At 39.6% G+C, this 13,623-nt stretch overlaps 1 protein-coding gene across 1 annotated transcript in view; it reads right to left on the reverse strand.

Moving 5' to 3' along the window:
- Positions 1–2,511: 2,511 nt before the first annotated feature.
- Positions 2,512–13,623, reverse strand: part of LOC149229254 (uncharacterized) — a 290,283-nt gene continuing 279,171 nt past the window's right edge. The window contains exon 9 of the mRNA XM_089380986.1: positions 2,512–2,612. Coding sequence (XP_089237112.1) covers positions 2,512–2,612 — 101 coding nt within the window. The remainder of the gene's footprint in view (positions 2,613–13,623) is intronic.

The following is a 13,623-nucleotide window of genomic DNA, read 5'->3' on the forward strand; positions in this document are numbered from 1 at the left end:
TTGCCTCGAAAATCAGCCCTCCGGCTAGGGCTGCGCAAACATTCTGGGGTTTCGTACTGCTGCCTCCCACAGATTTTTTGAACTCCCTCTTCTGCTCAACGCTAGGTCTCTAGTACTGTTCTTTCTCGCTTCACCTGCAATGCTCTGATACCATGTGAAAATTCAAGAATCCCACCCGAATCACCTATTGCAGCAATTGATTAAACTTCTCCTATCTGTTAAATACTGAAACAAATTATTCAAAGTTCCCTACAGCAAATATCGAAGCTAACACACTGTAGCCTTCGCTTAATTAATTAATTTGCCCAAACCAAGTACTAAACAAATAGAGAAAGATGCACAGGTGACAACATTTTTTGGACAAATGTCCCCGGAAAAACACAATGCGGGAAAACCGGTGTAGCAATTCTGAGGATTTTATATTATTAAGCAGTAGTTTCTACATACAACTCTAGATGCCCTTCCAGCAATCCAGTTACAGAGAAAATAAACTAGCAGAAAAACTTAGTGAGATTACATCACTCTACCCAACAATTCTGGCTGTTCCGCCAACTGAGCCAACTAATCCCTGGCTATCTCTGCACTGGCCCTGCATAGGCCCTGCGTCAGCCCAACTAGGAAACATTTGCCCTCTGGAGCAATTTTCAGCCCTCCCCGCTCAGAAATCTCAACTCCCCGACAGATTTCGGATTTCTTAACTGGGAAACTGCGTTGATTCTACGTGAGCCCTTCTGGCTCTATGTCAGCTCTGCATGGTCCCTTTTGGCCCAGCGTCAACCTCTCCTGGGTCTGCGCTGCCTGCTCCTGGTGTTTCTTTGTCTCTCTGCTACTAATCTTGGGTCTTTTAGAAGATACTCCAACCCAACTATCCCTACCCCTCACTGCAAAAGATCACTATCGAAAATCTCTCGACAGTTGCTCTGTTTAGAAAATTGATTCTTTGAACTCTCTCTGTGTTTTTTCAAGTGACCCTCAAGCCTCCTTAAATAATCTCCTCGTTGACATTCAACAGCGCAGATTAGAAGCTAATCAATGGCTAAGATCATTTTTGCTTTATCATGGTCTTCTTCTAGAAGTTACACCCACAGTTTATATTAATACCCTTTAATTATTTTATTTTCCTAAGTTTAGACTTAGGGTCCTTTTAAAAATAATTAATTATTTTAATACAACTATTTTTGGGTGGAATTTCCCAAAGCTCTTTCTGGATTCTTTGGAATACATGTGCCTAAGCCTCTCTGCAAAATTTGAGACATAGAGCACATCCGATGCTACCAAAAATCAACAATCTCCAGGAGGGAGGTGGGGTGATTTACAATTGTAGTTCGAAAGGACTACAAATGGGCAGGATCCTTGAGGAGCCCACCTCTCAGATCAATTACTTGCTATGAGAGCCCAGATCAGAAGTAGTAGGATGGACCAATGTCAGTGAGTGCATAGGAGTGCCAGAGTAACAATTGCAGTGGCTAGTAGCGCCAAAGACTGAGCAGCGTAGAGCAGAGTTGGCAATAGTGCAGATGGCACAGAGCAGAGGTTAGCAGCAACGCAGAGGCTTCAGAGCGTCAGCGCAAAGAATATCAACAATCAGAACTCCAGCAACGAGATGCATCATACTAAACACCAGTTCAGTAATTTGGGATGCTTTTCTGTTGTTGATACAGTAGTAGCAGCAGTCAGAGAAGGTTTCAATGCAGATGTAGTATTAGCAGTGGTAGTGCTAGCAGCAGCAAGTATGCAGAATTGAGAGGGAGTTGCAGTACATAAGCAGTGTTGACAGTGGAAGGGTCAGCAGCATTATAGATGCAACATGTGCATAGTAGTTGGTGGACAGGATGTCAGACATCAACAATGCAAAGGGTTCAGAATCAGAGTAATGCTTCAACAAGTTGCATTGTTAGAAAACATTCCTCGCTAAGAGGGACTGTTGATTTTTGGTAGCATTAGATGTGCTCTGAGTCTCAAAATTTGCAAGGAGGCTTAGACACATGCATTCTCCAATACCCAAAAATCGTTTTGGGAAATTCCACTCCAAGACAGTTTTATTAAAATAATTAATTAAAAATCTTCTCCCCCTTCTCCCCCAGCACACAAACAACCTTTGAAGATATCATTTTGCAAAGTGTTTCATGGGTACTTTTCAGTGCATGTCTGACTTGCTAGAAGAGACAAGTCAACAGCTAATTTCACTTACCATGGAAAATCACTAGAAATCAGATACATGTGAAAGATCTGCCAAGCAACCTATACGAATTGATAACTCCAACTCTGCTGAATATTCTATTGTCAAGAAGAAGGTGCAATATTCTACAAGTAGTCAAAAAATAGACTGCAATGAAAGCTTAAGACATCAAGAAATCAAGTAGGTCAGTGACATTTATAAATTTCAACAAACCAATTTTCTTCTATTTTGCAAATTTGTTTGATCCTGTAAGCTAGAATACATGTACTCATTATCCAAAAATCCCATGAAAATCTATTGAATGTTTGCATAAGCATCAAACAACGATGGAGCTAAGGAGCAGTACTTAATACCCTGCAGACATCTTTTACTGTGGAAAATAGGCCAGCATGTCCAGCAACTCCTCCAAGTAGGAATGCAGTTGGATCATGTACTGCAAAAAGGGTGAATGCCAAAAGAATCTATACAAATCAGTCAGCCAGAAATGTTTAAAATAATAGGCAGAGAAGAACGATATTGATTTTAAATTCAATAAATATGGAAAATAGACTTATACAAAACATTTCAGATTGAGAGAATAATACATTTGATACATATATTTAATCATTTCCTGGTGAGATTAAATGGATGAATATCTTTCACAGCTGATGAAAAGAAATGGATAGTGCAATCATCTGGTGTATATATCCTAGACCAACCCAACCTACATTAAGCCTATAGCTTCAAACCTCCTCATTTTGGTCTGGGTTCCACCCCACAATCTGGTTGAACTTATATTCAGTGTCTGTTGGCAGTAAATGTGAACAAATGCAGGAGAAATCAACCCCTGCACCTTCCCAAGAATATAGATTTAAATTGGACAAACATTACATGACTTAACATACTCACGGCATAAGCAATCTGCACGAAATGACAAGTATTTTCTCTGTGTTAGCAACAGCCTCTGTATTTGAGAGCGAATTCTTTTATTAATTATCTCGTAATACCAGCATATTTGTGGCATTTCTAGACAACTTTGAAAGGAAAAATTACCAAGCTTTTCAGTATCCATGATAAAATCAGAGGAATGCTGGAGGTTGGTTTTTTACTCAGCTTTATGAGAAATCATTTTAGGGAAAAGACTTGGCTAACACTGAACTCACACAGTCAGTTCTATTTTTTGAGAAATTCACACATTACTTCATGGAACACAGACAGCTACAGCAATCTAGCAACAGTATTACAAGAAAATTCCCATCCTAAAAAAAAGCCAGAAATGCAAGTATATAAGTGCAATTGGAAGGGACTCAACATCTTTACAGAAAAACTGAAGTTGGCTTTACAAACCCAAGTCAATTCCCGCTTAAAAGGCCTCAATTCCGCTAAGCTAAGAGGGGATGGTTCTGTCACAACCATTTCAACAGGAGATTCTTCCTCCACAAATTAAGATTTTAACAGAACAGCAATCATTCGCAGTATCTAACTTGAAACTGTCATCACAGCAGTCTCTGATTCACACTCTGGCAGCAGGTTCTTTGGGTGCACCAAATGTCGCCAACTAAATGGGGCAAATGGCAATGGCAATTGGAAAGCTTGGGATGCTTGAGACCTTTCCATACGCGTCAGACAATCTCCATCAACAAGCTGTGCAGTAGATGCAACGTATCCTCACAACCGGTCAAGCAGCTCGAGGCCTCCTTGCTATGAGGGATTACTTTACCAAACTAAGGGCCCTTAGTTCTTATTGGGCTGCTCGTCCTCAGAAGAAACAGTGATTGCACTAGTTATATTAGCAGCACCATGCGCAGTGACGAATCCAACACCCAAATCGGCAGGTCATACGCTAGCAGATATGGCTTCTAAACGGGGACATAAAGGCACTGTTGGTTATCTGGAAGAGTCACATTTCGCTAGTCATCTCTCTTCCCTGACATTTACAGAAAATAGCATGGATAGTGTATTTGCGAGTATTGCTGGTGAAAAAGTTGTTGAGACTGGCAGAGCGCAGCATTATCCCACTGGATGGATGTGGGGAAGATCAGCTATCAAATAGAGACTCCCTTGCTGCAGTACGCAATTCTGCACAGACGGGAGCTCGAATACAATTTGCTCTTGCAAGTGCATTCATGTCGCAGGAAGTTGTTTGTTGCATATGGGGATTCTAAATGCTAAATGCGGAATGTCAGATGAAGAATGTGTATCAGTGAAAAACACTAATAAGTTGAGTCACGATGATGAAGTACCATATACAAAAGATTCCGTGGCTGGAAGGGTAGCAAATAGTTTTTAATAATTCGTAACCGCATTGTCAATCCAGGTGAGGAAACAGTGAAAAAAGGCTGTATGGTTAGTTGGAATTGTTGAAAAAAGCAATCTTGGGTTGGAGGCATAAGCCAGTTGGGCTACGTGGTTTCCGGGTAGAGGCAACAATAGCAGATACAGAGACACAAAGGCAGAGTGATGGGTATGTTTTTCTGCGAACATGTAAAAAGCAGGTCAGCCAAGCACTGATTCATGGTGAAAGAATGCCGGCTGATCAGTGAGAGAAATGTACGTCATAGTTTGGGAACTAATATGAATCAAACTAGAGCTCGTGCTGTGGGCGCGCGAGACACGTTTATACCCCATCTCCAGCCAGTGGTCGAGACTTCCAGGTTACTCTTCCGTAGGCCATTTGCGCCACCCTGAATCATAGCTGATGTTTGAATGTCCAGAAATGAACGGCCACAGCTAATGTTTTGTCGGAAGCGTTCGAGCGCAGACAGGGGCAGGGCAATATTCTAGCCGATTCCAGGTAGGCCGTTCTTCCGTTAATCGGGCCAGCCATTAAGAACTCTACTGTGGCTCATCCGAGCAAGACGTGGCTATAGTCAAAGCATACAATTGCATTTTTTTTAATTTTAGAAGTGGGACACTGTCAATGGTCGGTCTTTATTTTTATTTTGTAATATTAGATTTTGTCTTCGTAAATTAAGTTCTTCATAAAAATAATATTATTTCACTGTAAGAAAATTAAAAGATTAAAATCTCCTCATAAAGAGAGGTATTTTCTCATATTCAAAAATGGTTGCACAGCGGGAGTGTTCCTCTCTCTAAAAGCTTAATAAAAATTTCCTTGGTGATAATGGATTTTTCTGGCTTTGTTATCTTATGAATGTTTCAACAAATAAGACTTTCTTTTCTCTGTTCCTTCTACAGTGATTTTGAAGGGTTGATTTGCCGGTGATTCAATATCATAACAATGTTTAGTGTGATAGATTCATTGAGGGATAGAAAATCACATTGAAGGAGAGATCACAAAGCTAAATATTATCTGGGTTTTTTTAGGCGTGAAGTAATCATCAAGCCTCTTCGCTAGGTCGACCCTCAAGGGGTTCCTTAGTAAATGCTTGGATTATTTTATGTCATAGTCGATCTTTGGGTTGAGGGCAATTCCAATAAGGAGTTCTCTCTAGTCGGTTATTGACCTTGCAAATCCTTGTAATTTGTTTTGATTGGCTTGGAGGCTAAACATCTCTCTAGATTCTAGTTTCTCCTCCCAATCCATTATTCCGTGAAATTAAAATAAGGAGGGTCATTTTTCTTGATATCCTCTCATCTTAACATTCCCTTGACTCCATTTCCCTTGAACATTGGCACTGGTCTTCACATCCCTACATCACTACTAATATATTTTTTTCCTTGAGAACCCAATTCATTCACTGAGGTTACTTGCGACATCACCTTATTTGTTATTGTTTATGGCCCAAAGAAAGTCGGCTTAAGAAGCCCCCCTCAAAGCCCAAAGAAAGTTGGCCTAAAGAGGTAAGGTAGGTCGTCAAGGTGACAATGGGTAACCTTATTCAGCACGAAAAAAAGCTATATATTGTGTTATATTCATCAAAGAAACAAATGTACAGCAATATTTATATGGGAACCACCAGATATGGCAGAAAATATGTGGATCAAAGCCACATAATGAGGAAAGATTCAAGAATCTTTTTCTGTTCTGCTACATATAGTTCAAATGGAGAGATAATTGCTAAAAGCACAAACGATAGTTCAAAAATCGGTCCCATGAGACAAAAGTATATGGAAATATTCAAAAAGGAAGTCAAAATATTGAGAAAACAGAAAACATACCAGATAGACTTCAATATATAGAAAATTATGTACCCGGCATGCAAAAGTCTTGGATCTGATGAGATACACAGATCCACTCAGTTTGTATGACGTGGGTTGTAGCATTCATCACTAAAACATACAATTTGAGTGGTAATAGATTCCCTATGAAAAGTAGCCTTACACCTATATTTTCATACCAAACATATTTAAATATTTTGGACATAGTCCGTTGTTATTTGGAAATCACACAACAAATTTGTTGTGCTTGCTCTTTTGGAGGTTAACTAAAGAAATACGAAAAACAAGTGAGAGAATATGAACGAGCGAGAGATTATCATTTCAGTCTATCTCAAAATTACATAAGATAGTGTCATATGAATATTTAAAAGATGCCAATACTCTCATTAAGAAATGATCACCTAACTTTTAATTGTATACATAACTTTATTATTTATGATTTTATTATAATATAAACAAAATCATCATTACAATATCTAACACCCCCTCTTAAAGATGATTTCATTTTTCATAACCCCTCACATTTCTCGAATTTTTTCAAACTTCTCTTCATTAAGTACCTTAGTGAAGATGCCTACTACTTCATCTTGGAACCTGCAATAAATCAAATCTATTTTTTTTGTTCTGCACTTGTTCTTTGAAATAATGAAGTCGAATTTCAACATGTTTTGTTTTCAGTTGGTAAATCAGATTCTTCATCATCTTGATTTTACTTTGGTTGTGAGTCTGTGACAATGTAGAATTGTAGGCTGCATTTGTAGAAGCTTCAAGTCACTTAAAATCCTTCATAGCCATACTACTTCACAAGTTGCTCCAACAGCTGATTTGTATTCTAATACTATTGTTGAAACTTGAAAGTGCTACTGAAGGTTGCTTTTTACTTTGTCAATGAAATTACTCCACTACCAAGAGAAAAGCATGAATTGTTCTAGATTTCATGTCATCTGTATCAACTGCCCAATCTGCATCTAAACAACCTTTCAACGTGAATTTATCATTCCTTTCCAATACAATACCAAATTGTAAGATACTCTTAACATATACTCTTTTTGTTACATTTCAATGTGTTTTCCTAGGACAATCTAATAACATTCCAACTACAAAAGTTATGTTTGGTCTAGTTGTCATAAAATAAATTAATCCTCCAACAAGTTGACAATAAAATAATTAATTTACTACTTCAGATTTATCATTTTTTGTTAGTTATAAATTTACCTCCATTGGAGTTTTGCTTGGATTACAATATTGCATTCAAAAAATTTCGAACAATTCTAAACATACTTTGTCCATGAAAGAAAAATCGTGTGGATGTTGCCCAACTATAATACCCAAGAAAAAATGTAACAATCTACACATGATTGTAACTCTAGTTAAGAGTTGAAGGAATCAAACTTAACCATTAGTAGGCTATCGCATTGTGTTATAATCAGTCCCCCGAGAGGAAAAGGGGTTTCACCCTATTCGAATGCATTTTGTTCCACAGATGAGGAGAGTAGCTGAGAGTAGATGGGTAGAGAGCAAACAGAAAGAGTTTGTGAACTGAGTAGCCCACGAGCCGCAAGTCTCACTTCTTTGTACTTGCATCCATTTTCCATTCAGAGAAAGAGAGCATAGCATCCTCACCATCCTTCTAGCGAGGTTTTCTCCCGAAAGGGCTTCCTAGGTTATACCTTGTGTTGTGGTTTGTGAGTATTATTTTGTTGTTCTTTATTTTCTGCATATTTTATCTATTGTAGCAGAACACAATAATTAATGAATCCAGAAATCTAAGGAGAAATTAACTCTCATAGTGTAGATTTCAGATTTTAAGTATAATTCATCATATTTGTTTTGACGAACTATGCAATGGAATATCCACGACAACTTATGGATCATATTGGTATCAGGGTAGGTTTCTTTGGGAATATTATGAAGAGTTGTAGAGGATTCGGATCAATTAAGCCAATAGTCACAAAACCTCATTCATGGCTAATGAATCTATGAATAACCCTCAAGATCCCTCGGAGGAGAGGTTTGTGTCGCTGGAAACACAAGTCACAGATATAAACTGTAATGTGAGCCTCCCCATCGTAGTCTTGACCAATAAGCTCAGGTTATTCAAAGAAGATAGAGTTTCTAATGTGGAGGTCAAATTGTAGGGGAAATCCACAGACCGAGAAGAACTAGAGAGGAAATCTAAGAAATACCTTGAAAAGGTTCAACTTATATTGGATGTCGTGAACCACTGTCAATCCCTATTCAAAATCAAAGTGAAGGTTGACACCAAGCCGTATCAAGGAGAGATTAACACTTTAAAGTTAAATCACTAGTTGCAACAATTAGAAGTTTATTTTAGTGTTCATCATATAGAGAAAGAACAAAAGATTTTGTTTGCTACGTTGAAATGAGAGGGCCATGCCCCGACTTGGTGAGAAAGCTACACGAAGACCTTGAGAATGGTGGAAGATCCTCCACTAACTAAGTGGGAGGATTTCAAAACCCTAAAGTCACAATCTTATCCTATCGGCTATGTCGAAGACCAATGGATCTGATGGCATTACCTCAGGTAAAGGCAAAGGCAGAGTGTATAGGAATAAACCACATAATTTAGAAAGATGGCCATAATGTTGGACATCTCCCCAAAGAACCTAGACTTACTCATCAAGTATCTAGAGGATATACACAGCGAACTGTGGAAGCAAGTGATGTTCAAACCTAGATCAATAGATGAGGCTTGTGTACAGGCACAATACCTAAATAATATAGGTCATAAGAAAGGGATATCTAGTTGGTCGAAGCAGAAGGAGCACCAAGACACTTCTAAGGAGGGGAGGAAGAAGTAGAAAGGGAGAAAATATAAAAACACAACAGCCATAACACACCAATGCAAAGATCCTAACAACCATTGCAACATTGATGGTCATACAAAGGAGAAGTGCTAGAAGTTGAATCTAGAGCTTGTTAAACTTTCACACTGCTGTATGCTGTTTCAATTACTTTAGCCCAATTCAATTCTTCAATTAGTAATATTTCAACAATAATTAATCTTTCCAATCATCATTAATAATCGAAGATAGAACAAAAAATGTAATGACAAACGAGACTATCAACACATCAACAAGAGACACCATATTTGGTCAAAGACCAGGGAAAAATCCACTATGGGGAAAACTATTTTAAATTCTTCTTCTATTAGATTGTCATAAAATGTTCAGTAGAGAGTACAATAATCCAATTTCAACAATAAGTGACAGGACCGTAAAACAGATGTAAAATAGTAAAGGAGATTTTATCTAAACCTGTAATTATTTTCCTGAAGTTTTACAAATTTAACTAACAAATTAACTAACAGAACTGTTGAGGGTACCTACCTGTGCCCTTGCAGTTGATGATGCCTCCAACTCCATGCTTCGGTTACCAAAAGACCAAATCCACCGAGCCAAATTGAGCAAAACCTGGCTACTCAGTCCAGTAAGCTTCTGAGATGAAGCCGACTGTTCCCCTGTGCCCAGAACCTCAAAACAATTCTGGCTCTTCCTGTGGATAATTTCTGTTGATGATGTTCCTCCTTCAGTTTTCCTTCCCTCCCTGTTTACCTTCCTACTCCCCCGGTTCCCTTCTAAAATTTTGCTCCGTGGTTTTTATCTGGTTTCTTGGTAGTGGCCGCTCTTCCACCAACAGCCCATCGCTTAGTCTCCTGGTGACACCCTTCCATGTCACGTATCATCTCCCATATTTCTTTTAAGGTCACATATATATATATATATATATATATATATATATATATATACTTTATGATTTAATAAATTGCCTTTCTTTATGTTTTATTAACGTGCTCCTTTTATTATAAAGATTGTAACATCATACTAAGTACCCCTTTTAATTAATTTCTTATATATATATCTATATATATATATATATATATATATATATTAATTATTTTATTAATACAATTTTTATTAATAATCTGAAATATATAATCTACATAGCCTTCTTTTAGTATTTAACCATTAATCATGATACATTAAGCAATATGGTTGTTGATGGATGAGTAGAACCTCTATTCGAAGAAGTGTCATGATATTTAGTACTTATAGTTAATTTAGTATATAAATACTAGTGCGGTGTATGCGACACATGCATATGTAGCTATCATATGCATGCATCGTATGCCTGCTATTATTCTTGCGTTCTCTATATTTATAGATAGGTCGTTACAATAAGTCAAAGTCAATATTTTATTATCACACTGCAAATTCCTGCAATCATACATGAATTCTTGTAATGGCAAATTCCTATAATCATACGGAAATTCCAATAATAGTGAATTCCTACAATCATATGTAATTCTTGTAACCACACGTGAATGCTATAATAGCACGCGAATTCCTGTAATATGTGATATTCCCACTTAGCAACATAGATAAGGGAAAAATTAATTTTTAGTCAGTTTTGAATTGATTCACATTAGTGTGGGTTTAGAGGCCCCACATGTATTTTTGATCAAATGCGAAACCAAACATTAGAGGATGGAGGAGAAAATCGAGCCACTAGTGGTACATGGGGGCCACTCATAGAAAATTGCAGCCCACATGGGCAACACACTCTCATTGGAGCGAAGTTGATGGGGGAAAGTCGAGCTAGGCCCAAATGGGAATCTTGGAGGCTCTCTGATAAAGAGAGAAAGAGGCACTCATTTTGGTCATTCATTCATCTATTTAGAAATTTGTCTTTGACATAGCACGCTTGAGCGGAAGCCAAGTCTGCAAGTGTTGTTTAGCACACGAGTGTCTCTAAGCGAAGACCTCAACCCTTGCTTCGGTGGACTTTGAGTGCCAACCCAAGGAGGGAATTCCATCCTTTTCCGATTGTTCCAGCAATGGGAGTGCGAGTTTGTGTGGAGGAGACACTAGCAGCAATGTAGGGACTGCATGTTGATTTGTGGTAGCATCAGATGTGCTCTAGCCACGAAATTTGGTGGAGAGCTTGGGGCACATGAGATCTCCAATACCCAGAAAGGGTTTGCACAGATTCTAAACAGTTTAGGAGATATTAAAATAATTAATATTTTTAATGGAGTCCCTAAGTCTAAACTTAGGGAAATTAAAATATTAATGTGGATTAATATAAAACTGTGTAAGAATGGTCCAAAAGACACAGATCAAGCTAGATCTAATCTTAGCCATTGATTAGGGACTTAATCTCGGCCGTTGATATGTCAATGAGAAAAGTATAAGAGAAGGCTTGAGGGTCACTTGGAGAGTACACCAGATGATCAGTCATTCTATTCTCTAGAGCAGGGTTTGCTAAGAGAGATAGAATCAGTGATCGGAGTTGCAGCTGAGGGGCAGTGAGTACAGAGAGACAGAGAGGCAGAGATAGTGTCAGGAGATCAACACAAGAACCAGGAGGGCTGACGCAGTAGCAGCTAGGGCTCATGCAAGGCCACGGAAAGGCAGCCAGGCACTGCGCAGTGCTTCAGAGAGGCCAGCGTTGCTGACGCAGGGCCTCCTGAGGCTGACGCAAGCCCATTCAAGGTGACACAAGGCCAACGTTGGGTAAAGAGAGGTTGACGCAGTCCAAAAAGGCAGACGTTGGGGTTTCTAGGGCAAATTGGAGCTGAGGCACTGTCGGAGGGTCTATCCGAGGTTTCAGTCGGGATATATGTTTCAGACTGAGAGGTACTACTACCAAGGGCATTCTCTATTGGGTAAGCCGGATTTGGAACTCAGATTGTACTCTGAAATTGCTTAATAAGAAAACCCTCAAATAGTTGCACCAGCTTTCCCACATCGGGTTTTTCCGAGGATATTGGTCCAAAAATAACAGTGTCATTTTCCGTGCTTGTTTTTGTTTCCTTCAGTTGATGATCTATAATATGTTGGGCATGCACTAGTGTTTATTTTTTAGTATTTACATTCTAAATAACTTGTTAAGTAACAGAACAAGTAGGTAGGAATAAATCAGTAAAGTGCATGGAGGGTTTCCAACTGGTAGACTTAGAAATTCCAACATGGTATCAGAGTGTGGTTGCAGATCACAGGAGAACTGAGGACATCAGTCGAGCGGAGCAATAGCAGCAGAAAACAACTGTCTCGAGTGACAGAAGTTGTTTCTAGCAGAGCAACAACAAGGGAAGGTTGACGCAGTGTTTGCATCATCAAGGGTGAGCCAGGAAGAGAGAGCACAAAAGCTAAGGGAGGCAAAGGGAGACTCACGCAGAAGCTAGGAGGGCTGACACAGTTGGCTGAGGAGGCTGAGTTGCTAGTGCCGGGATTGCACAGAGCCCAAGAGCTCTCACCTTTAGGTTGCTGGGGTTTAGGAGGCTATGGGAAAATTGCAGAGTGGAGCTGGTGAGGTACTATAGTCAGAACAGTACCTAATAGGGCAAGACCAAGAGGAGAGAGTTGCTACTGAGGGTTTCTAGCCAAGAAATCCGGATCAGTGGTGCAGTTGCACAGACGATCAAAGTAGGGGGCATCTCGACATTGGCAGAAGCATTTCCAGGAGGGAAATCGAGACTCGGAGGGAATCACATCGAGAACTTTCAGGAGGGACATAGAAGAGCATCATGGCACTACACAAAGTAAAAGACCAGGACAGACTAGACGGAGCGTCAAACTTCGCATTCTGAAAAGCTAGAATCTTATCCTTACTTAACAGAAATCGTGTCAAGCACTTCGCCTTGAAGATGATAACTGTCCCAGTCAACCCAGCTGAGAACGACAAGTACAAGAAGCCAATGGCGAGGGCCAAGAGCATCATCCTTGACGGGGTCAAGGACCATGTAGTACCACACATTGCTGAGAAGGAAACGACAAATGAGATGTGGGAGGCCCTAAAGAAATTGTACCAGCATACTTCTGTGCAGAGAAGGATGTTACTAGAGAATCAACTGAGGTCATATCAGATGAAGAAGGGAGAACCGATTGACACCTTCCTCAGACGACTGAATGAGATCCGAGATCAGTTGACTGCCACAAAAGCCACACCGGATCAGGAATTGATGGTGAGGACAGCGCTGAATGCAGTCTCAGAAGATTGGGAGGTATTTGTCCAAAGTATACTGGATAGAGGGACACTTCCACCTTGGGATGAGATGTGGTCTGCTCTTCGCCAAGAAGAGATCAGACAATAGACAAAGGTGGGAAGCAGCAGTAAGGGGATTAGTGTCAAAAAGGAAGAGGAGGAAGATGTTGCCCTAGCATCTGAGGGAAAGCAAGAAAAGCGGAAGAAGAAGGATCTCTCCAAGATCAAGTGCTTCCACTGTGGGGAGCTGGGTCATTATGTGACCCAATGTCCAAGGAAGAAGAGTAAGGGAGAGTCTTCCGAGAATAAGGCACCACCAGCAAGGGCAAAGAAGG

The sequence above is a fragment of the Pinus tabuliformis genome, chromosome J (genome assembly GCF_031772625.1).
Source record: "Pinus tabuliformis cultivar Carrire ecotype Pingquan chromosome J, CPIR1, whole genome shotgun sequence".
NCBI lineage: Eukaryota > Viridiplantae > Streptophyta > Pinopsida > Pinales > Pinaceae > Pinus > Pinus tabuliformis.